Source organism: Echeneis naucrates, chromosome 24, assembly GCF_900963305.1.
Source record: "Echeneis naucrates chromosome 24, fEcheNa1.1, whole genome shotgun sequence".
In the NCBI taxonomy this organism is placed as follows: domain Eukaryota; kingdom Metazoa; phylum Chordata; class Actinopteri; order Carangiformes; family Echeneidae; genus Echeneis; species Echeneis naucrates.
This window is the reverse complement of record NC_042534.1, coordinates 16,100,940-16,126,711: the sequence shown is the minus strand read 5'-3', so window position 1 is coordinate 16,126,711 and position 25,772 is coordinate 16,100,940. Positions and strand designations below refer to the sequence as shown.

General features: G+C 40.7%; 4 protein-coding genes across 5 annotated transcripts in view; 3 read left to right on the top strand and 1 right to left on the bottom strand.

The window, feature by feature from the left end:
• Positions 1-600, bottom strand: part of enah (ENAH actin regulator) — a 91,190-nt gene extending 90,590 nt beyond the window's left edge. Inside the window, exon 1 of the mRNA XM_029496679.1 lies at positions 230-600. Within this exon, the coding sequence (XP_029352539.1) occupies positions 230-234 (5 nt within the window). The 5' untranslated portion in view covers positions 235-600. The remainder of the gene's footprint in view (positions 1-229) is intronic.
• A 6,773-nt stretch (positions 601-7,373) lies between these two features.
• srp9 (signal recognition particle 9) lies at positions 7,374-9,902 on the top strand. The gene is made up of 3 exons (XM_029496783.1): positions 7,374-7,540; positions 7,674-7,742; positions 9,077-9,902. The coding sequence occupies exons 1-3, from the start codon at positions 7,469-7,471 to the stop codon at positions 9,194-9,196; spliced, it is 261 nt and encodes an 86-aa protein (XP_029352643.1). The 5' UTR covers positions 7,374-7,468; the 3' UTR covers positions 9,197-9,902.
• A 650-nt stretch (positions 9,903-10,552) lies between these two features.
• On the top strand, positions 10,553-19,101 carry ephx1 (epoxide hydrolase 1, microsomal (xenobiotic)). 2 transcript variants are annotated; one of them, XM_029496696.1, is made up of 9 exons: positions 10,553-10,667; positions 13,185-13,384; positions 13,494-13,674; positions 13,752-13,970; positions 15,242-15,371; positions 16,434-16,648; positions 16,838-16,946; positions 17,129-17,251; positions 18,171-19,101. In XM_029496696.1, the coding sequence occupies exons 2-9, from the start codon at positions 13,202-13,204 to the stop codon at positions 18,376-18,378; spliced, it is 1,368 nt and encodes a 455-aa protein (XP_029352556.1). In that variant the 5' UTR covers positions 10,553-10,667; positions 13,185-13,201; the 3' UTR covers positions 18,379-19,101. The 2 variants fall into 2 exon arrangements, with proteins under 2 accessions (XP_029352556.1, XP_029352557.1); XM_029496697.1 differs by having other exon boundaries at positions 10,648-10,667; positions 13,190-13,384.
• A 1,489-nt stretch (positions 19,102-20,590) lies between these two features.
• On the top strand, positions 20,591-22,908 carry tcf23 (transcription factor 23). Its single transcript, XM_029496990.1, has 4 exons — positions 20,591-20,758; positions 21,371-21,523; positions 21,878-22,042; positions 22,780-22,908. The coding sequence occupies exons 1-4, from the start codon at positions 20,591-20,593 to the stop codon at positions 22,906-22,908; spliced, it is 615 nt and encodes a 204-aa protein (XP_029352850.1).
• The last annotated feature ends 2,864 nt before the right edge of the window (positions 22,909-25,772 follow it).

Here is a 25,772-nt window from a genome sequence, read left to right as displayed (position 1 = left end):
AAGCTAACGTGGCACTGCAGACGGACATCTCTCCAACACAAGCGGCACATTTCAACCGGCCACGGTATAAAGCCACACAAGCTCTTTCTTTTCTTTATTTCAACCCCCTCCTGCTGCATCAACTCCTGACTCCTGAACGCCTCCCCGCACGGCCACTTGTCTAATATTCATAAATATTTTTTGAATAAATAAATAAATAAATAAATACAAACATTTAAGAGATTCTTACCTCATGACGCAAGTGCTGTCAGGCCAAATATATCACACACCGGGTATCGACAAGAGGACACTTGTTTTTGTAGTTTTCACGAAAGTTCACCGCTCCCTTCAAGGCTACAGGCGACTGGACGAGGGGGGGAGTGAGGAGAGGTTTCACAGTTTTCAGGCTTTTCGGCAAAAGTACAAAAAAGGGGGCAAAAGAACATGTGATTTGAAGGGGGGGAAAAAAAGAGAGAGAGAGAGAAACAGTCCAATTCTACATGACCCGGGGCATCGCTGCTCCGCTGGTGGCCAGGAGTCGCTGTGAACAGCAGCGGCGTTTCCTGCGGGTTTCTCTAAAGCACTTGTGTCGGCGAGATGCGGCTCTGTGCCGCTCGGCTACCGCTCTGCTGCCGCTCCGCCGCCGCCGTCGCGCTGCCTGCTAGATGCTCCGCGTGATGCCTTCAAGGCTGCGCTCCGCACTCCGACACCCTGTGCGTGGCAGCCCCCACCCCCTAAAATCCAATAAACAAACAAACAAACAAACAATTTCTAAATTTGTTCCAGTACAACAAGCCAAATGCTGATTTTTTTAAAAAAGTAATATATCATCAGCCTATCCGTGTGTTGTAGGCTGGTTCATTATATCTACTTCATCCAACTTCTTCACATAATTGGAAAACATGACGGAAATGTTTGAAGCAAAGTTTTATTTTCTATTAAATTTTGGGTGGATTTGAAGACGATAGCAGAGGATGTAAGAGTATTTTATTTGCCTCGGGCAGTGTGGAACTAATACTGTTGCTGGTGGGGATCAGATAAAATTCACGTCAGTTTGTTGGGGTGTCTTTTTTAATCACGCTGATATAGCAGGAAAATTATTTCCAACTGGATTTGAACGCAGCAGTGACGCAACTTGTGGGACGTAGCACGTACAGGTTGCCCTTGACAACTGAGTTGGATCCCTCAGCGTGTGTTTATGTGTGTGATGCTGAGGTGGGACCAGAGCAGTCTGGAATATGACAGAAACACTATGTTAGCTGGACTGTGTGTTTATGGTGTACAGACAGGTTCATGAGCACTCCGTTGATTGATATAGAAAGAATCAATGTAGCTATTGTGCTAAACAAACACCAACAATATGACTTGCGCTTTCATGATTAAAAATTCTTTAAAATCGAGCCAAAAAATGACTGCCACAACTAGAGTTTAGCTTCTGTAAACTTTAAAGTCTAGTTATTTTCAGTGACAGTTTTCGCCAGCCCTTAAAAAATAATTAATGCAGGTCCAGAGCTGTCAGAGCGCAAGCACACAACTCAGACAGTAATGAATCACAGCAAAACTTGGCCTTAATTAAATGGTTATGCCGGTTAGTGGAGGTAAGAGCACAACCCTAACGGCAGACAGTGTTCTTAATAGGCAGCAAGACCAGGAAACAAGAGAGAAGACAAAAGGCAGAGGCCAAACGCATACAGGAGATCAGAGGCAGGCAGAGGTGAACAAGTCTGTATGAAAAGGCATGTAACTGCACATAATGAGCAGACAAGAAGGGCATTCTGCGCTGTCTGTAAAATGAAGCCAACTGCTGCAACAACTGCCCGTGGCAGGACTATTTATGTAGACCAGTTCAAATATAAATACTGAACCCATGTGAAAACTCCACCATGTTACCTTATCTGTGATTAAGTGAAAATGTCTCATGTTGCAAAAAAAAAAAACAAACAAACAAAAAAAAAAACTAATAAAACCCTGCTAAAGGGAAAGCCCTGGCCTCAGACTGTAGCCAACCTCTAGTGGGAGTTAAACAGTGATGCATAATAACTAATCATTAGACTGAAGCCATAAGCCTCTGTGGACTCTGACTGCCATCTCTAAAGGACACCAGGCAGCTCCTGCAGGTTGTCTGATGTGATTGTGAAGGACCTTTCTGATTAATAAAAAGGTAAAGGTCATTTTCATCTCCCTTCCTGTAGTGTAACTTCTGGCTTGATGGAAGGATTCCTCTGTGTGGAAACAATGCCAGCAGCCTAAAAGTCTATAAGGTCTATGTGTTGTCACAATGTCCCAGGTAAAGTATTAGTTATTATGTTGACCTGTATATGTATATACTGTAAGTATCAGACTTGAAATAGGCTTTTTGTGTTGTAATAAATGCACTTTTGACTTCTACGCCTTTCTCTCCAAACATATTACAGTATTTGTCTTAGTAGACAGCGCTGGATACTGCTGTCCAGCTCTCAATCGCAACAAGTACCGTACTTCAACAACCTATAGGTTCCTAGCTCTGGGTTTTTACATGGTTTTTATGTGCGTAGGTGAGAGTCCTGTGAGGGTTTTTTGAAAACCGACACCCTTAAATTGTCCCTGGAGGGTAAAATAAAGTATAAGAATTAAATTGAATTAAATCAGTAGGTATGGCAACTGTTACACAGATCCCTTTATTTTCCCTCTGTTTGATTCTAAAACAGATGCAAGTCATTGAGTGGAGGCACTGAGCTGCAGCTGACTCAGCTGATGATGAATGAGCTATCGGCACACCGCCCACTCTTCACCAGCTCTGTTATTGTGACATCTTACATGGCAGACCAGAAAAATGTCATTACATCAGGGGAATTTCGCTGCTCTCCTAGATTCACTGCAGATCACTCTCCCACCAAATACTGAGAGGAAGTTCCCAACCTAAGTTTTAGTGTCAAGTCAACTGGTGCTCATTCAGAGAGTTTTAAATATCCATAAGTATCTGCCAATGAAGACACCAACTGTTGTGTGCCATCTAGTGGACAATCTATGAGCATCACATTAAAGCCCGTTAGTCGACAGCAAAACCACAACTCACTCATCTTCTACCGCTTACCGACGCATTTCCGGGTCGTTGGCAGTGCTGACACTGTGTGAGGGTGGGGTCACCCTGGACAGGTCACCAGTCCATCACAGGGCCAACACACAACACACAGAGACAGACAGAAACCATGACGGAGAACATGTGAACCTGCTAATTTCTTGATTTGGGGCAAAAGCGCTAACCACTATGCCACCGTGCTGCCCACATTTGGATGAAGAAATCCTTGAACATGACCTTGACATCCTATTGGTTTTTGGGGGGCCAATGGACTTCAGAGGGTAGCACTCTGGGCTCACAGGAAAGGTTCTGGGGTGCTCCTGTGCGGAGCTTGTGGATTTCTCCCTGTGCCTGTATGGGTTCACTTCAGGTTCTCCTTCCTGGAGTCCAATTCAGTTAGGTGGTTAATTTAAATTACCTATAAATCTGAATATAAGCGTGAATGGTTGTTGGTTGTCACTCAGACCTACGGACAATTTAGAGTCACGAACTGACCTAGACATTAATGTCTATGGTGGATGGTGAGAGGAGACCAGAATACCTGGAGGAGACCCATGCAAGTACGTGGAGAACATGAAAACTCCACTGCAAGGCCCCAGGCCTGGGAATTGAACCCACCACCTTCTTGCTGTAATGCAACAGCGCCAGCCACTATGCCACAGTGAGCCCAGCCAGGGACCCTCTATCCAGTCTCACCAATGCTAAAAATTAGCGCATATTCAGTTATCCCACAACTGTCAGTGAAATACACATATTACGACTGGTAGTTAGCAGTTCTTGTTACTTCTTTTGTTGCATGCTATTTTCTGACAGTAAAAATATCAATATGAATTGCTAATAATAATTAAAGTGGCAACCAGTGATAAACAGGACCCCACACACCTGCGGAAGTCAGGGCCCCCATGGACCTGTATCAACCTAATCAAGTTCAACCTTAAAATGTTTCACAGGAGGTGGCATGAATGCAATGTTTCATGAGCATCCGCTGCAGAGCATTCAGCAGTTCTACATCATGTTGTACTGTTCGATGTGGAGAACACATTATGAGGCTAACATCCTGTGTCCACTAGATGGCGATAGCTCCGAAGTTTGGCCATGCAACATGATTTTATTTTTAATTAATTAATTTTAATAAAATGAACATTTTCAAAATGAAAAATAAAAATTGCTGCTAAGTTTGGTAATGCAACATGAATTTTCTGTTAAAATGAACATTTCCCCACGGGCATCAACTGGACATTAAACAGTCACATCATCCTTGCTGCACTGGCAGCCTCACTGAATCCAGCTTGCGAGTGCTGAATGGCATCTGAAAAATAAAACAGACCTTGCCATGTGTTTTTCACAGGAGTAGGGGAAAAAATCACATCAGTAAAAAATCTCTATCAAGAATAGCTTTTGAAATATTCAAGAACATATGTCAAGAGTCAAAATTTAGGTCATAGGTGCATTTTATTGTGTCCACATTGCGCTGATTCAGTGCAGCTTTTGGAAACAGTGGCATGCTGGTTAGCAGAGGGCTAGCTTCTCTGGTATCTAATGATAGTGAACTGGTAATGGTGGCACAAAAGGACCTCATGAACACACGTGATGGGCTTTATTGATCCCTGCGAACACATGCACACACAAGTAGTTGCCACGTGAATGGATAGCCCTAAACACACATATACTAGGACTGCAACTAGTCATTAGTCATCAATCAATCAGATAATAAATCAGACAATTACTCAATGGCTCTATTTAATTTCTAGCTTTTACATTTAGCCTGGGGTTGTTTCGAGTGTATGCTAACTGGCAATAAAGCTACTTCATCCAAAAATATGTCTATTAATAAGCTTTGCTGCTGGTTAGGCTACTACCGATACAAAAGGTAAATAAACATGCCTGTATAAATTTTTTATCAACTTAAAACCAAGCACTGGCAAAGTGCTGATATCAGAAAAAGAAAAAAAAAATTCAAGTATCCATTTTATTCTGTAACCCCAGCACAACAAAACCACTTCATTCATTCTTAATAATGAACCATACAGACAGCTTTTGTTCAGTTTACTCAGGAAATCAAACCTATAGTTGTGGATTTTTACATTTCAACTGATTGCCTAGAATCAACTGCAAATAAGAAAACAAAAGTGCATTTGCCAACAATTTTGCGCACATCATTCAGTGGTCTACAGTGTCTGTTTTAGGTTCCAGCTACATTAGGTTTTAACAATTGGTTTATTCAAAAGTAAGCATCTCAACATGGTCTCCTGCAAGGTTTTCTCTCTTCTGAGAACAGATACTCCCAACAGCAGAAAAAATTTGCTCTGATGGAATGTATGTTGCAGGAATACACAAACGAGAGCATTCCAACTTTGACTGTGTTGGAAAAATACCGCTCAACATGTCCTACCTGTTAAAATGAACATTTGATATACATGTAACACACAAGTCCGACACATTTGCCATTCCATGAACACAACACACTCACTTGCACAAAGCTTCTTTTCCTTCAGCTGACAAAGAATAACTCCTATAGGACTGAGCTCTCCTGAGTCATTAGCATGGGCAGAACCAATATTCATCTCGGGGAATGAAAAACAACTGTTAGAAATATCCTTGTTTTGGGAAATTAAACTATTTCTGACTTTTCAAACAGTTCAATTGTTAAATATTGTTTGTGGTTTAAGTTAACACTGAGAGATTGTAGTTGACCAAGCTGGAGCATTGTTCTTCCTCCCTTCTCTGATTAAGTACCCCTAAAAACGGCAGTATATTTTGGATTCATCACCAAGTACAAAAACTTGGCAGCATCAGGGCAAAAAGACAGGTACTGGTATCACTGGTGACACAGAGGAGAGCAGACTGTTTAAATGTTAATGAAACACTAATGGTTTTGAGAGAGCTGGGATGCTCTTTCAAGTTGTGCTTCCCCGATCCATCTGCAGGAGAAGATTGTTTGGATCCACCACCAGAGTCCCACAGGTGACTTACTAACTGGATCAGGTCCCCTGGACTCATCAGTTAGAGCTGTAGATACTCAGCATTAGTCGTGATATGTAGTTGAAAGATGGGGAAAGATGTGGTTTAGTGTTTAGAAAATACAGAAAACAGTTTGAGTGCCAAAACAACATCCCTCTTTAGACCCTCTTTGTTACTGGTTTTATGATGTAAAATGGTTATACTGTATGAGAGAGAAGTAAGAGAAATATGTCAAAAAAGTGTAAGAATTTATTATGATAAAAAAATGTGTTTATACAACTCTTTCAAAAATGCTCAGACATTTTACAAGAGATAACTCAATAAAACAGAGAAGTCATTTAGAATATATGAGAACACATAAATAAAGGCGATGCATAGAAGAAAAAGAAAGTGAATTATTATTATTATCATCATTATCATTATCAATGATTGCCTGTATCATACGTGTATGAAAACTGGTCCTGTAAATGCAATCACACAATTAATTTGTTCCTTTGGGGTAAAAAAAAAAAAAAATAATAACAAATCAGGTGCTCATTGTGGAGTTAAAGCAGGTTATATGTTGTTGGATTGTGCATTGTGGCAGTTGGTAAAGGTGTTCTTAAATTACTCACATCCTCTGTTTCTCTTCCAAGGTGTTCGGGTTAAAAGAGTCCCCAGTTTCCTGAATACCTTTTTGAAGGTTCCAATGGGAACCAGTCAGATAATTAATGCAGGGGTGCTGATGTTGCTGCTGTTTAGGCCTTCTGAGAAAACTGCTCCTATGACCATAAATTAAAAACATTTAATTTTTCATGTATTTGTCATGGTTAGTGTGGTTTGATGTCTGGGTCATTGCCAGTGATCTTGTGTATAAGGCTGCCAGTCAATCTAAAGTGAGACAGTAGACTTTGTGAAGCATAAAATATCAAATTTTTCTTCAGATCTGACCAAGTTTCCTGAGCTTTGGGGCATGTTTTAGCTACCAATAAGGCTCTTGTTTTGCGGAAAATTAAATCAGAAGTCCAACAAATTAAGCAGGCCTCTTGCACGTTTGAATGCTTAGGTCCTAATAATAATCACAATAATAATAGCAACACTAAAAATAATGGCTGGAAACTCTATTTATTGTCTGGTAATTATGTGTTTAGTGTGATATATTTTATCTTTAATGTAGAAATAATTTTTATGTGGAAGTAAAACAACTAAAGTATATCAATAGTTGATCAGTTTCTATTTGTTCTTTGCTTTTGTCATTGTGCACGTGTGTGTGTGTGTTTTGTTGCTGTTCAATCTTAATAGTAAATACTTATGTCTGACGTGCCATTGTTCTGAAAAGGTGACCCCGGAAGCGGATTTGGCACGGTGCGCTCTTCTTTCTGATTGGCTGCTTTCACGCTGCTGCTGATGTGGTGTTCAGAAGATAGCTAGCCAGATCGGTCGATTCAAACTGAATTTTTTGGGGGTCTGTAACTTGTCTTTCTAAAAATAATGCCTTATTATCAGACTTGGGAGGAGTTCGCCCGCGCAGCAGAAAAACTATATCTAACAGATCCCATGAAGGTAGAAACGCCTGGTTTGATCTGAGTTTGGAAGCGTGATAGTTGGCTAGCTTATTAGCCGGCTAGCTCGTTAGCCACATGACTACGCTAACTGCTGCACTTTAACTTCTCCAATGTTTTCATTTCTTTTGCAGGTCCGAGTGGTTCTCAAGTACAGACACTGCGACGGTAATCTCTGCATTAAAGTGACCGACAATGCCGTGGTAAGAGAGGAGGGAGATCTGTCTATCGGATTGTTTATAACAAATGATACGGCGTGCTAGTAACAAGTTTTTTATAACTTACCGGTTAACAGCTTATACTTATCTGGATTTGACATGTAGAAAGTCTGATATTGTTTTTGAACCAGTTGATCTCAGGTTTCATTAAAATTAAGTACTCACTCCTCAGTGATCCGTGACAAGGACACGTAAGCAAGTCTTAACTGGGGACTTTTAGCAAAAATACTTTAGCTTAATTAGCACTCTGTTCACCAGTTTACTGTATGATTTGCCAGCTAGTTATCGATAATGCGTTCGTCCAATGTGTAATTATACTAGTAGCTGTCTGATGCTGCCTGTTAAGTACATCAACCAACTGCTCAAAATAGTCTCACCTGGTGCTCATTAGGCCTGAATCCATTTGTGGGTTCCCATCGAAACCAAATGAGGTTTGTTCTGTAGATTCATATAGCTAACGATTTGAGCCAAGAAGTGCATTAAATAGAGTTTTTTTTTTTGTTTTTTTTTTTTTACAGCAGACATTTTCGTATGACCTGAACACTCATTATGCTAACAATCTTAGTGCTTCAACTCGCTTCCAGTGCTGTCTCTCTCTCTCTTTGTCTATACACATACATACATTGTAAGGTTATCATCTACACTTGGTGTCTGGTGAGCACTGGACTAATAGTCTTGCTATTGCTGACATGCTATGATAGATACTCTCTAACGGACGTTTTCTGTTGCCATTTCATTCTTTCCTGATAATCATCCATATACCCGAACTTGTGTATCAGATGGTGTGGAGTATTGAACCAATATCAGTGCATTAAAAAGCAGTAACAGTGTTTTATTGTTGTATTGTACAAAACATGAACAATTACAGAAATGCCATAGAATTTTAATGTCGGAATGAACAGCCATGCTTTTGCAAGTTGTCTAAAACTAAAGGGCTTGAAGTTTTAGCTGGCACTTTAAAATGCAAGATTTTGCCAAATTGCTAATGTGTCAATTCTAATCAATTCTGCTTGAATGCACCTGAGCAGTAGATGACACAGAACTGTGAAGAGAGAGAATGTTGTTTTAAGTATGACTGATACTGTGAAGTCAGAAGTATTTTCGATATTCTTTTAAGTATTGGAGTAATTAGTAATGTGTTCTTAAAAGCATTATGAGCATCACTTTTCAAATTGGTTGTTTTTAAGATTGAGGAAGCAGAACAAATATTTTTTTTTTTTTTAATACAATCATTGATATAATTATTAAGCTGTAGATATATATCACATCAGTTTAATTTAACTGTAGGTCCTCATTTAATCTTTTGTCCATCTCTACAGTGTTTACAGTACAAGACAGACCAGGCCCAAGATGTGAAGAAGATTGAAAAGCTCCACGGAAAACTGATGAGACTCATGGTGTCCAAGGAGACACACAGCGGTGCCATGGAGACGGATTAACATACTCTAGAAGTACTGACCTTCTCGAGCACCTGGACTGAGTTCAGTGGACCTGGTGATTGTTGAAAACACAGTACCATGGGAGTACGATGGGCAGTGTGAGACATGAGAGGTGGTGGTAAAAAAGGAGTGACCACCGACACAGATTTTAATACTGTCAGAGATGTGATATACATATTGTATATATTTTATTCTCAGGATTTTGTTTTTTATGATAAAATTTTCATCAAGAAATCAAATCATCCTGTTATTTCCTTGTCAGGCATTTTGATCACATCCTTGATGGTATTAATACTAAGTTAAGGAAGGCTGCTGGAGGATTTTAGGCAATATTAACATGGGGAAAATTCGTGGGGTTGAGGAAAAATGTGGGACAAATTATATTAAAATAACAAATCCTCTGCTTCTGTTTAAGCAGCTTTGTCACCTTGATTTTTTTTTTTTTTTTGGGGCTGCATTTTCCTTTAGCAGTTTTAAAGGGGATGCAAAGGACTGGCAGTGAAGCCAAAACATGTCCTCGTTGCATTTTTTTGTTTTTCTTTTTGGACTTGTGCCACATGAATGAGGCGGGGCTCTTCTGATAATTTCGTTACATATTCAATAAATGTTTATCTACCCCGGTACATCTTGAATCTCCAATATTTATGTATGGATTGAGTGTATTGTTTTCCGGAAGTGGCAACATGACAGGGAAATTACAAAATAAATAAGCGGTTTATTTTTTTTCTCTATAACATTATACCTTTATCCTCTTTATAAATGTTCTTTGGTGTGTAGTGGGTAAATTGTCCGTCGGCGAACTGATACTTTCTTGAGGAGGAGGTATGGTCAAAATTAAAAGAACTATCTATACTTAAAAAAAACAAAGAAAACACAGTGGAATGAAAAAATTATCGCGTAAATATTAACGGGGGTTGGATACATTAGTTTATATTTCCGTTTTATTATTATTTTTTTCCTATGGCTGAATACCTAACTTCAGCTACAGTTGCTGTTCTCCGTTTTATCCGACAATATCTGGGCACCATTCAGCTCGTTTTCAGCATGCCCTACGATCCACTTCTGCTGCACAGTCACTCCTCCCTCAGGAGAAAGAACTTTTTTCCAGCGACCTCATAAATGTACATGTCGACGCCTTCTTAAAATAATCGCCTCGGTCATTTTTTTCAGGAAACACAAAAACCTGAAGCATTTGTTGAATATATGATATTCAGGCAAAAAAAAAAAAATCGTCACCCTCTTAGAAAAATGACTGAGGCAATTATTTTAAGAGGGTGACGATATGCATTTGTGAACGCTTGTCCTGTTATCCGTTTAATTTGAAGAGGGTTAGGGGTTAAATGTGCCATTGCCCAGCAGAGGAGCAGTCCAGGAGCTAGGACCCTGTGCAGGGAGCAGGCTCTGGTAATGGAGCGGCGCCAGCGTCAGAGTCCAGTCCGGGATCAGTCTCCTCTCAGCGGCGGGACGGCAGGTAAAAAAGCACCGCAGTCCAACTGTCAGTGATTTTATTTATCTCCACCGACTCCACACACACGCCGGCGGCAGATAACGGGGTGCCTGTCCGGGTCAGACGCGGGCCGAGCCGCCCAACCGAGTTCAAACCGAGTTAAGCGTGAGGTGGGAAAAATTGGCTGGCTCACTCAAAACAACGAGTTTAACGATGAAAGTGGAAATGTCGGCAGGTTACTGACCGTTAACTCTGTTAGCTAGCAGTTTATAGGAGGCTCACAGACTGGCTGTTACAAAGTCTGATTCTTTTTTTATCACATAACTACAGCATAAATATACTCTATGCTGTGTGTCTGTGTGTGTGGGGGGGGGGGGGGGCAGTCTGTTCTAGAAAGCAACTGATTATTGTGTCTATGGGGCCATCTGCCAGGTTGTTGACCCCATATTGTTACATCCCTTCAACATGACTGTAAACACACTGAGCTACACACACACACACACTGTTAAAATTCGGAATCGTCCCGTATTTGGAAATTAAAACATGCCTTCCTAATCGGACTGATAAGGGACGCACTTTGTTCCGTATTTTCTAAAAATCCATTCTCGGACGATATTTATTTTGACGAAACTGTAAATCTCTGAGCGCAATAATAGGCAAAAGTGTTTTTTTTTTTTTTTTTTTTTTTTTTGCACTACTAAACGACATGTTACATGTTCAAACAAAGTTCTCTCTTACGTGCCAATGTGACGATTGAACAGTTGAGCCGCTGCACCGAGTTGTACTGAACAAACCGTAGTCTGTTGATCAACCATAGTCTTCTGATCAAATTCAGTTTTGTGTTTTAGTACATGTGCTATCTGGTATGAAAAGGACGTCTTACAATAAAGTACATTGTTTAGATAAAGCAAATGTAATAATAGTGTAGTCATGCAGATATAAGACATTACATTTGATGTGCAGCATATATGCACAACATATGTAATATCCCAAATATAATGTGTGTGACAATGTGAGATAGTGCTTTAGTAGGTAGGGTGTGTGTGTGTTGTTTGTGAGCAGTTGTTGACAGACCTAGTCAGCGTTGTCTTTTTAACAAATCCCTTCAGCAGCTCACAACCACAACAGTGACACCTTTGTTTGACTGGACCCGCATTTTTCTCTAAACTCATGACTTATAGAATTATTATTCCCCCACACTTAAATTACATCACCGACAGAGAAAGTCAGTGAAAGGTATTTATTGTGTTGTAACAATGTCATTTGCCATTCTACATACATATATTTAGAAAATTCTTGAATCAGACCAGGGCGATACCTGAAAACAGTAAAAACTCTAAACCAAGCTGCCTCAGTAATTTACAGAACAATACCATCCAATCTTAAGCATCTTGCATGCAGGATCAAAACTCTCAAGGTCAAAAAGGACCTGTAACGTCTATACATTTAAAAAGTCTAACTACACTTAAGTAGTTTGAACTCCAATACTCATGGCAAATCCCCTGATATCTTAAATATGGGATTGAAAATAAGTCAGTACACAAGTCTGTGCACCGATCCAATAGCATGTAATTAGTAAATGCTGGCATTTTGCTGACAAATAATGTTCATGGTAACGCTACACAGCTCAAAGTTTTCGCTGCTGTGAACCTGTAACCTGCAGAGGAAACACACTAATATACTAACTTTAAGATATATTATACATAGTTTTATAACCCAAAAGGTTGGTACTCATATTGTCTGAAAAACATAATCTGAGAGGAAAAAATGGTATTGGAAAATCTCTAAAATAAGTATTTAACAAAAAAGTTGTGTTTTTAGTGTTACAGTGTTAATATATTAAATTCATTCTGTAAACAGATCAAATGGGACGGTAAATGGTAACAAAAAGTGTTTTCAATGGTGTACATTAAAACATCATTCCCCCCCAAAAGTTATCAAATAAGGGTTCCCCTTTATGTTAGTACACAATACTTTCAATTAATCATTGAATTATTACAGTAACATGATTTAAAATCATATGACACATCGTAGAGGCTGGACATAGTACTGAAGACTGATTCTACATCAAGGAAAGCATTAGTGCATCTTAGGTATATTGCTAAATTTTTTTATTAAATATTGACCTAAATGGCATTCCATAGGAGGCCATGTTTGATCTTTGATTGCACTCTTGTTTTGAATTATATTTTATTTATTTATTTATTTATTTATTGCTGTGCTGTGGGACACTGAGTAGTTTCCATTTGCAAGGGGAAATTTTTGCACGAACTAAATGAGCTTTAGAATCTTTGGCCCCATTTATACAAATTCCCATGAAGTCCTCCGTACATGCATTATGACTTTAGACAGAACTGCATATAAGATCCAACTTCATTAGTTGGTAGAAGCAACATTTTTTAAACGTAATATTACTTGGTGATCCGTGAGTAATTGTAGAATGAGAGGCTGAGATGTAACATCATCCATTGTCTGAACACACTCTGTACTTAGTGTTCATTTCCTTATGTCCATCCATCCCATCCCAACTCCCTGTCCCAGAGTAGACGCTGAGCACCATGCTTACAGGGGTCCTGGTTGGTCTAGTGATTGGAGGAATTATCTTCTTCCTGGTTCAGAGGAACAGGAGCCAGGTTCTGAAGGTGGAGGATGGCTGGTGGGGGGCTGGAGTACAGCCTGATAGTGAGGAGGACGTCACCATCCGTCTATTTGAAGTCACCACGAGTGATGAAGAACTGAAGGTCAGATTCTCTCAAAATTTGATTGACCAGATAGTCCTCTTAGAGCGTGTAAACCACTAAACAGTCTCATGATAACGGGAGTCCGCACAATTTTTCTCTTGCCTGGCAGGACCTGTACAGTCGCATAGACCAGACACGTCCTGTTGCCTCTTTAGAGGACAGCCAGTTCAATTATGGCTTCAACTCCCAGTATTTGCAGAATGTGATCTCTTACTGGAGAAATGACTTTGATTGGAAGAGACAAGTTGACAAACTCAACCAGTATCCCCACTTTAAAACCAAAATCGAAGGTGAGACTCCACAATGACACTTTGGTGAAGAACACATTGTCCTATTTCTAACCTTTTTTTTCCTCACTTAACTACAGGTATTGATATCCATTACCTTCATGTCAAGCCTAAGAAAGTGCCAGAGGGAACTACTGCTATTCCTCTGATAATGGTCCATGGGTGGCCTGGCTCCTTCTACGAGTTCTATGGTTTGATCCCAATGCTGACAGAACCATCAGACCCAGATGACCTTGTGTTTGAGGTGGTATGTCCCTCCATACCAGGATATGGCTTCTCTGAAGCACCGCATAAGAAAGGTGAGTCTAGGAAAGTTTTCCTGCTGGATGTGGGAAGTAGGACTTTTCTAATAAAACATGAAGAGTAGCATACAGCTTAGTAAAATATGATTTCTCTCAGGATCTCGGTCTGAAAATGTAAGGGGTATAAGAAACAGGTGACATTTATGTGTAAAGCTACTGAAAAAAACAGCACTAGAGAGAAGATTAACAGTTCCAAATTAACTTCCAACATCCATCCATTATTCATACTGCTCATCTGTCAGAGTAGATCATGGGCTGCAGCCAATCCCAGCTCTATGGGTAGGGTGGGTCCCACTCTGGGCAGATCACCAGTGTATCACAATGCCAACATACATAAGATTTAGACAAACAACAATTCACGCTTATATTCAGACCTATAGGCAATTTAGATGCACCACCTAACTGAAGTGGACTCCAGGAAGGAGAACCTGAAGTGAACCCATACAGGCACAGGGAGAAATCCACAAGTTCCGCATAGGAGCACCCCAGAACCTTTCCTGTGAGCCCAGAGTGCTACCCTCTGAAGTCCATTGGCCCCCCAAAAACCAATAGGATGTCAAGGTCATGTTCAAGGATTTCTTCATCCAAATGTGGGCAGCACGGTGGCATAGTGGTTAGCGCTTTTGCCCCAAATCAAGAAGTTAGCGGGTTCACATGTTCTCCCTTTGCCATCCTTCCTCCCACCATCAAAAGACATCATGTTTGGGTTAACTGGTGACTCTAAATTGTCCGTAGCTCTGAGTGTGAGTGTGAGTGGTTGTTGGTCTCTGTCTCTGTGTGTCGGCCCTGTGATGGACTGGTGACCAGTCCAGGGTGACCCCACCCTCACCCAATGTGAGCTGGGATTGGCTATAGCACTGTCCGAGACCCGGAAACAGATAAGCAGTAGAAGATGAATGAATGAATGATCCAAGCCAAAGATTTGTTCAACAAAAGGGAAAAAGACATTCTCTCTTGTGAAAATGGTCTCAAATGCAGCAAAAAGAAACCCAAAATTCGTTACCAAATCAAATGCTCCAGAAAACAAAAGGAAACTAACATGAATGACATACTGCTACATACTAGCTGACTATCATACTGAACAAAGACAGGAAGCATAACAAGCAAGACACAAGGGAAGAGGTTTCAAAATAAGAAAGAAAATCACCAACATTCCAAATGTAGTCTCTTCAAGTAGAATTTGCTTATTTAGTAACTTTAGCAAGGTACAAACTAGCTGCTAAAAATGATATGATTCAAAATGTGTATTTCTGTCTGTGTATGCGCAGGTTTTGATTCGGTTTGTGCAGCAAACATCTTCCACAAACTTATGAGGCGTCTGGGTTTCCAGCAGTTCTATGCTCATGGAGGGGACTGGGGCTGGTTGGTCACCACCAACATGGCTCAACTGGACCCCAAGTAAAACACATCAGAACTACCTTGTCACCCAAAAATTTGTAATGCAGTTGCGCCTCCACATAGCTTCAGAATTTAACACTGGAGTGCCAGACATTTATGTTTCGTATGTGCAGTCATGGCCAAAAATATTGGCAGCCTTCCACTTCTGTTAGATAATGCACCACATCTCCCAGAAAATCACAGCAATTACAAATGCTTTGTTATTCTTGTGTTTACCTCTTTTGTTTGCATGGAACTAACACAAACAAAGAGAAAAAAGCGAAATTCAATGTTATTCATCACAAATGAAAAATGGAACATATACTTTTCTTTGAAAAGCCTCATTTGATTTCTGTAAACAGTGGCATGATATTCTCTTTCTAGTGAGAGCTGACAGTGGTACCATGTGTCTGCAGCTCAGCAGGAATTTGTTTAGAAGTTGATCGAGGTTTCTAATCTTCCAGTCAAACAATTTTTCATCAGTTTTCCTCCTGCATCCATGTCCACTGAGGTTAGCTGCAGTGCCATGGACTGTAAAGTTCTTGATGAGGTTGTGCACAGTGGAGAAAAGAACGGAGATGGACTTGCAGTCTTGAGATTGCCCATTCTTTTATACGTGTTCTCTTTTCCTCTGGTAGCTCTTTGCTTATCTTTCTCTTCTTCATGCTCAGTGAGGTGTACCCAGGTTGAGTAAACTCTCTTTAAGCTGTTTGCAAGTGATTCCAATCTGACCCAAACCTGTTACATGGCACAGTTGAGTTTAATGACTAATTCCAGGCCCATTGCATACGTGACAATTTTGAAAAAGATGCCAATAATTTTTTTCCAGTTTTGTGTGGAAAAAGATAAAATCTAGCTTTTTTCTCAGTTTTTGTTACTCAAATGCACACAAGAAATATACAGGTGAACACCAAAGCATTTGCAGCTGCAATGACTTTACAGCAGAAGTGGTGCATTATCTGACAAAGGTGTAAAGCTGCCAATATTTTTGGAGATGACTGTTTATATTCACGTATATCTACAATTTCTATTACAAATGCAGCAATACCTTGTCTTTTGCCATTGTTTTTTCTCACACCCCAGGTCAGTGAAAGGCCTGCATGTGAACTTTGCCCCACCCTCACAGCATAGTGTTCACATGTTGTTATCGATCATGCTCGGTCGCCGCTTCCCGAAACTGTTTGGCTTCACTGATGTGGATATTCAGCGTCTCTACCCTTGCAAAGAAAAGCTGCTGGTGGAGCCCATCAAAGAGTCCGGCTACATGCACATCCAGGCCACCAAGCCAGACACTGTGGGTAAGGACCTGGGGCCTGTTTCATCCAAATTTCTAAAAGAGTTCAGCCAACCAAACGGAAAGCTTTTGATTGATCTTAGTGATGATTATTAAAATTACAATCCAGCACAGATTTTTTTGTTTCCCACAGTGGTTTTAGCAGGGTTTAAAAGGATCAAACAATCGAGCGATCTTTTTGTTTTCCACCCAGGTCGAGGACTGAATGACTCTCCAGTGGGTCTGGCTGCCTACATCCTGGAGAAGTTCTCCACATGGACAAATGTTGACTTCAGGGACTTAGACGATGGAGGACTCACCAGGTAGACAGAGTGGAACAGAAGGGACAGAGTCAGTGCTGATTTCATTCCCACATCCTTTACATGAAGATGGGGATCAAACTGTCATGTAGTATTCATATTCGTATCTCAGTTCAGTGGCTTCATAGCAGAGGCTTTTTAGTTATGACTATATTATTACCTCTTCTTGGTACTTTGTGTTGTAGGAAGTTCTCTCTGGACGACCTGCTGACTAATGTCATGATCTATTGGGTGTCTGGATGCATCATCTCATCCATGAGGTTCTACAAGGAAAACTTTGGCAAAGGACTCAACCAGCCTCACTCAAAGTGAGTGACAACTTAAGAGTTTAATGCAACTAACCGGATCATTGAGTTGATCTGAAGGACCCTGTATTTAGTGAAGAAATAGAACTCCTCCAAAGGTGCAATTGATGAAATCACATACAACCGTTTCAAATGGAAAAAATCTATTTCAACAGGACTGTGTGCTTTCCAAAAACTTTATAAAAAATTGTTCTATACTCTGTGAAGTGAACCCAATGCTGAAAAGCCTTAAACCTGCATTTTATGTAATGACCATCAGGGTGCAACTCTGGTAGTTGTACAAAAAAGCAGATTGTATTGAAGGCTGTGAAAAGGATCCTACTTCTAATTTAATTTATTAGCTCAATGTAATGCTAATCTTCTAAATAACAGTCCCATTTAGAGGAAAATAGTCCATAATGCACATTATGGGTGAGGTCGTGGCTACTCTGTGACTGACAGATTGTCCAACACACATGGCAATGATTAAGTTACTCAAGGCTTTAAAACCAGTTCACAAACCAATGGGTAACATGACTTAGTGCCTCATAAAGATGGTATTTTCATTAATGCCATTTCCTTATCCGATGTCTACCAAAGGAAACATTTTGTGTTTATTGGTGAGATATATATGAGAATATATATGAGATATAGATATATATTGGTGAAGGTCTCCACAGGAAAAGATGACTAGGAATTGATGACATTTCTTGTCCTCAAACTATCTATACTAACTGTATAGTACCATATTTCAACCTAACTTAGGTAAAGAGAAACTAGAACTTAAATGGTAATGGTGTTTCCTACAGTGAGGGATGGCTTGTTCACATCTTCAAATATTCTATAGTCAAAAAGCTTATGACAGCAATGTACAGCACCAGCTTTGTGCATACATACCAAATGAAAAATTTGATGATAAACCATTTTCATCATCTCTTCCCAGGATACCAGTTTATGTTCCCACTGGTTTCGCCTGCTTCCCCAACGAGCTGATGCACACACCCAAACTGTGGGTCCAGCAGAAATACCGTAAACTCCTCACCTATACTCCCATGGCTCATGGCGGCCACTTTGCTGCCATGGAAGAGCCCTCGCTAATGGCCGAGGACATCCAGAAGTTCACCAAGACAGTGGAGGAGAAAAAGAAATAGTTGATGATAGTCTGACAAATGAGTTACTGAACTGAAAGTAGTGCAGATGGATGAATGGAAAGAAACATAGTGGTGAGCAGTAAGTAGTAGCTTTGCTAGTACCTAAGAAATACATAGCTGCATGCATTTTAAAGTCAGAAACCATCACAGTGGTTCTGCCTCAAAAAATCCTTGTAGTCTTGTAGAGAATAGTTTACTAAGCAGCTGCAGATGGGAGGTCAGGGGGCACATGGTGTTGTGGTGTTGACAACATAGACAAGGTGCCAAGCATTCCTCTACTAACATGAAACATTTACTTTACTTAAGCCACAAAAATGGCCTTAATGCCTTAACCAGAAAGATTATGCTTGATTTTTTTAAATGTTTGCAACATGCATCGACTTTGAGTGACCTTTATTGATTGAACTGAAGCCTCAACACTAGAAGAACTAGTTAGTGGTTGCTTATATTGATGTAAGCCTCTGTTGAGGAAAATAATTAGGTACACTTTTTATGCTTAGTGCTTTGATATATTAAGAAGAGTGAAAATATGTTTTCAGATTATGCATATTCAGAAAATTCTGATGACATTAAGTACAGTTTCTATTCATAGTATTTTAAAATTCAGGCTGTTTTCCCATTTCCCATTTAAAATTAATTCCAATGAGTGTCATTTCAAGACAAGCTGAATACCAGGCTGTATCTGATTTTTGAATTTTGAAATATGATAAAACAGTACTGAATACTGAACAGTGCAGCATCTGTTATTTTAAACTACCTCTGGGGCATCCACTCGACCACAATACTAAAGAAAAGTTTATTGTTTTGCTTGAGTTTCAGATTCATTATATTTCTGCACATCCTATTGAGGGCCAGAGAACTATAAAGATATGTAAACACATTTGTATACTATACAAATGAGTTTTGTTTTGTTTTTTTTTTTTTCTATTGCTACATTGCTAATGTTACCATTCAAAGACTTTGCAGCTCCCAATAACAGATTGGGAGCTGCTATTAAGAAAATTTAAATGGCCCCTTTAAATCTGAGACAAAAGGCAAGCAGGGTAGTGGAAGATTATCCAACTGATATCACAAAATAAATATTCATAATATTTGGGACTTGGGACCAAAGAGTTGAACGACTGCATGAAAGAGTTTTGACTAAAAATGCATTTAAATGGAGCGTCTTAGATGAAATCTAAGAAATCTAAGCAGAATGAAAAATGGGACCAGAAGCAAAGAGTGAGTCAACCTCAGAGACTTCACTTGATCAGCTAGTAACAGATACATAGTTTAATTAAATTTGGTGAGCTGACGCTCTGCTGCGGTTGGGAAATTCTGGACTGATGTATTTAACTTGTTGAAATACCAACCTGGAGTTACACTGGTTTTGGTACAACACTGGTATTTTCGGTTCAAAGGGCATGATGTGGTTGTATATAAAGGTCACTGATTAATGAAGCCGTTGCAAATGGGTTCAACCGGTCCTAAAGCATTTCCGCCTCTTTGTTAATCTTAAATGTCGCACTGTCCCTGGTCTCCAATCCAACCCCTGTCCAGCTTTTAGCATAGCTTTGAGTTTCCCAAGCCCCCCAGTGCCCTGGCTCGGTACACCCTCCCACTATTTTACTCCCCCAGGCCTGACTGCCTGCCTGCTCTTCTTGGCAGTCAAACAACCAGGGGAGGATCAGGACGACCGGGCTGCTGAGATAAGGACCATATGAAGTTCCCCACATTACCTCACCCGATAAGGAAACAAGCAGAGGGACGGAGAGAAAGGGAGAGAGGGAACGGGTCAGACTAGGAGGAGTTCTCTGGATGGACGGTGATGCACAGAGAGGCAGCCAGGGACGATGGCGTTTTCACCAGTTTTCTGGGGGTCTGAGTGGAACCGGGGTGTCACAGAGGCCTGGTGAACTTCACTTAGAGGGGAATACCACACACTGGAGTTGTTACATAAAAGAGGATAGCAGAACTGAATGTTTTTTCCTCGAGATGAGATGAGTAATCTTAGCTTTTTTTTTTTTTTTTTTTTAGCTTTGATTAGATTTAAAAGATGCTTTCTGGCTAGATGGAAGAATTACCTCAACATGTGTCTTTACCAAAGAACTTAGTAGATTATAGCTTGGCAATCAGTAACAGGAGAAAGCAAACTTTCCAACAGCTAATAAAAGTGGTCTTCAGAAAAAGTGCTTTATAGTTTTTAAGTGTTGAGGAAGGTCTGGCAGGCTCCATGGCGGTCAATCCTCTGGAAGGTCTCATGACGGTTGCACTGAACCACCAGCTGTTGTCCAGCTCTGCAGCAGAGCCTCAGAACCAGCAGCCTGGTGCAGCCGGCAGCCCAGCATCCCTGCACAGACTCAGGCAGAGCACGCACAGCAGCCGGGAGCCCAGGAAGGGGGTGAGTCTGAGTTTGTGTTCAATTTAAAACTCTCACATGGTGATTACGCTGCGTCATCTGAAATACAGGCATTCATGCATGGTACTTGGACAGATCTGCTAACGGAGTACACAGTAGAGTGCAACAGGAAACAAGGAACTACATGGAATCTGGGATGTGATGCTTTTAGATGCGAGAACAGCTTAAGTGTTTATGAAGGCAACGGACTGATACCCATGTTAATAAACTGGAATGACATCCGATTTTTTGTGCAGCAGAAGTGAAGGATGTTGAGAGCATCAGTCTGTCATCCATTAAGACTCAAGAAGTTTGCTTGTGTCCTCATTGATCCCTGTTCGCACACAGAGGCAGAGCTGAGGAGTGATGGCTGGGTTACTGTTATCTGTTCACATTTCACTCTTAGAGCAATGAGCGTTGGTGTAACTGTAGGTATAAATTGCACGTACCAAGCAAATGAATTAGTTTCTTGTGGGTAAAAAAATAAATAAATAAATAATTAAACATTTGAAATGGTCCTCCCAGATTTTATCTGACAGCAGTGAAAACGTTTTGAAGTAGCATTTGTTTAATATGCCTGGTTTGAGCAGGCTCTAATCGCGTCCTCTGCTCCAGGTACAGTCAATGGGTGGGTCCAGGTCTAACTCTGGTCCCAGTTGTGGCTCTGCGGTCCAGCTCCGGACGCTGAGGAGTCATCACTCCCCAGAAAATGCCGCCCGGGAGAGGAGCCGAGTACGCAACCTGCGACAGGCCTTCCATAGTCTGCAGGTAACGAATAAACATTTCGCCTACTTAACTATTAACCCAATCTGTTGTAGATCTTGAACTCTCATTCAAGTTTAACCAACTGCCTCCTGTTTGTGGGTTGAACATTTGGTTAGTGCATGCATTGAATGAAATATAACACTTTTTAAAAGTAGAATAAAAACTGAAAAAGTAATCTCTCTGCTGCTAGTTCCCCCTAAAGAACAAATTACGATTAAACCTATATTCATATGCCAAGATATTTTTTAACCAGCACAGAAAGCCTTTTGAATTTCATATTAAGAAACTCAGCATAGTGCAGACAGCTGAATCACACCTGATCCAAACCTGTGCACCTTCCTCTTCCTCCCTTCACAGGCTGCTCTGCCTTCAGTCCCGCCTGACACCAAGCTGTCCAAGCTGGACGTCCTAGTTCTGGCTACCAACTACATAGCCCACCTAACAGAGACCCTGGATCAGGGAGGGATGGCGGCAGAGCACACCCTGTCCTCCAGGCCGGGCGGATACCTGCATCCTGTCAAGGTGAGACTGGGAACCAAGTGACGTACTGCTAATCATGCACAATAACGTCCACTGGCTGCTGCTGATGTAAGCGACATGGCCTGTCACTGCTGCTCCTCGGGCCCTGGGTTCCTCTGGGGCCTCCACCATAAAACACACACAGCCTTAGAAACAAGTTGTCCAATTTGAAATGAAGACTGAAAATGAAAATAGCTTGTTTTTCTTTCTTTTTTTTTGGTCAGAAACTAAGTGCATAAAACATGCATCATGACCTTCAGATAACTAGTTTATGTAAGTAGTCATTATATATGTAATAATATGATGTTGTGCACAGTATTTAATATATTACAGTCTGTTCAATTGTATCTTTTTAAGTCATGTGCTCTGACTGTTTTTGATTATTAAAAGGACTAGGCTTTTTAAAATTTGGTTAAAGACAAGACATCACAGATCATCGTGCTAGTAAAAAAATATAATCTGATGATTTAAAGTTGGATTCTGAATTTTCTTTTTGGGCAATTGTCACTGTCCATTTCAACCAAATCAAAGAGGGTTACAGTTTCAAGGTCACAGCTTGAAGTAAGTTGTTTCCTTGCCATTGTGCAGTAAAATATATCAGAGGCTTAACAAAGACGAAATCCTGACAAACAAGAGATAACATTTACCATTTTAATGAAATGACTGATGGCATAAAATCAACATAGAAGTCACATTTACTCAGCTGGTCTCTGATTTTGATGCTTGTGGCATTTCCTCAGAAATGGCCAATGCGTTCCCTGCTCTACTGCGGCAGCGTGGGAGAGCTGCTCTCAGCCAATCAGATGCCCCCAGCTGCACGAGACGTGACAAACCCTCGCTCACCCACCTTCGACGCAGAAAAAGAGTGATAATCAAACAAATAACTTCACCTTCACCCCATTTCTCACCTTCTATCTTCACCAGTCATATAGCTGCTATTGTTAAAAGCTGGGGATTCATCAGAACACAGCGAGCAATGATGAAAAGCCACTTGGGGCTCCAGAGACACTAAGTGAGCACATTCTTGCAGATTTTGATTTATCTTAACACGAAGGACAGTGATAAACCCACTGCTACAAGGACAGGTGCCATTTTTTTTTTATCTCCACTTTTGGAAAAGTCTGGAAATTATAAAAGATGATTTTCCTTGGGCTTGGGTTCATTTGTCCATTGAATTCAACACAGTCAACAGAAAATATCTTGTAAAAGCTTTTTGCTCCCAAACAAAAGACACAGGGTTTAACACAAACAGCACAAAGAGAGTTAGATTTACCCCAGCTTGGTAATATATTCTTCCATCATTATCTGAGCATAAGGCAGCAGGTCGTCAGGGACAGATGTAACGTGAGGAAATGAAAAGGCTGCTTCACTGACTAACTGTGCCACAAATCACCACAAGCAGGAACAGAGTGTTACCTGTTATCTTGATTCAAAAGTTAATGCAGTGCTTTGTTTTTCACCGTATGGAAGAGTTGAATCACCTGTGTGCTCTTTAAGAAGAATAAAAGTTATCTTTTCAATTGTTTTATTTAAGCAGGGTTGTGTGTGTGTGTGTGTGTGTGTGTGTGTGTCTGTGTACATACGTACATGTGCGCCTGTGTGATTTTTTTTTTTTTTTTTATTGTGGGGGTGGGCAGACAGATTGGCAGTCGGGGAGGGGTTGTTGTGGGAACATGGTGGTCTGCTGTAATAACTATTTCTCTTGTTCTTCACATGTCTACCACAGAATTTAACCTTTGGCTTTGAGTGAATCACCATCGACAATAACAGCGTGTGTGCCGGTCAAGACAAGTACAGCTAAACTTCCCAGATTCACTTTATGTGGATTTTGTCATCTTGGTCATTAAAATGCAGATTTAGTAGATCTATAATCACCTTACATATGTGACATCTTTTAAAACTTTGAACAAACACACATTATCTGTTATTTCTGCATAATTTTTGTGATGATAAAAATAATGATGAGCCTATGGTTGTCAACAGCTGAGCAAGTATGAGCAAGTATTCACCCCCCCCTCGCCATTGGTCTGTCAGCTCCTGCTTTGAAGACTCTAGTTTGTAATCTAACCATCAGCCATTTTGGTTTGTGTTTTTTTTTTTTTTTTAACCAGAAGAGACCATATCTGTGGGGAGAAGGTGGCACTGGGCAGGAGTGAGGCTGGATCGCTCTATCCTGATTGGGTGGTACAGTCTGTCAATTACACAGTAGTTGCACCCCCTGATCCATCCTGATCCAGCATTATGGTCTGTTTTCCTCTAAATGGGACCATCATTTAAAAAAAAATGAGAACATCATGTTGTATTGGCAACTAAGAAGTAGGGCTGGTTTCCCATAGACGTCAATGAAATCTAACTTCTTTTTCCAACCATTGAAGTTGTCCCTGATGGTCACTGGATAGATTGAAGGTTTAAGGCCCACTCTTCACTACAAACAGGAACACACACCTGATCGTGAGCAGCTTATTCACCCACTGACCCACAAACCGGAGGCGATGTAGAGCACAGATGTTGTACGGCATTAAAACATTTGTGAACTTGTGATAAATAAATATAAGCTGATATAATTATTCACGATGATATATACAGGGTCTCTTTGTTTATCTATCATTGGCTACATTCATGTGACATTTGTGAAGGTTTCAAACTGAAGTTACCCAGAAAACACCTCCAAAAGCCCTCATCTTGTTGTTTCAAAAATTTCTTAGTGGTTAAAAATTAAATAGCCAAAAAACAAAACAAAAAAAAAAACAACACAAAACCAAATTTTGGCACAGTTTAAATGGACATGTTGAGATAAAGAGGAGACAGTTGCCAGAGTCCTCCTTTCACAACAGTGTTGTTGCTGCAGCTTAACTCATAATTCACTGTGATTCATATTTGGTTGTATGATTACACTGCTATTGCAGAAAATCAGAGCTCAGCACTTAAATCCAATCCAGTAAATCATGCTGATTATCATGTAGACAGGATAAGAGAGGCCCACTAAAGAGACCAGAGAGACCAGACTCACTGAAGCCATCTTGTCCTTGGACAAAATGGGCTCAGCTCCACAGCCCTCTGTTCAAGGCTGGCTCTATAAATCAGTGTGGGGTTGGATGTTGGGAGGGGGGCTCCCGTTTTCCCTTGCAGTGGTGATGACAAATTTGGAGTTTGATTACTAAGGCGGAGGTCACAGAGAGAGAGAGGAGAGGCCAGATGTTTTGGTAAAATTACTAAGAGAGATTGAGGACGAATGAAAACCAGGAATAAACTCGGAGCTTTAATCCTGGTCACCCTTCAATTCCATTTTACGCTGGGCGAGGACGGGGTCACCCTGGACAGGACACCAGTCCATCACAGTCCAACACACAGAGACAAACAACATGGAGAGAACATGCAGACTCCACACAGAAAGGCCCCAAGCCTGGGAACCAAACCCGCAGCCTTCTTGCTGTGGGGCAACAGCACTAACCAATATGCCACCTTACCCTTGCTTGACACAGTTTCAAGGAAAACAGGTTGAGCATCATGGAGAACCTGCTCCGGTCAGACAGTGTGATGTAGAGATCTCTGTGGGGGCCACAGCATCTGTTTCAGGACTACCGTGGGAGCATCTCTATCTGTAGAGCACTCAGTGTGTGAGTGTTGCAATGTAACCCATGTAATGACAGCAATTTATGCCACTGGAAAAGCTTCAAGAAAGCATGCATCCAAAATGTCTGCCCCCTCATCCCCTCATGTGGGAGATAATCAA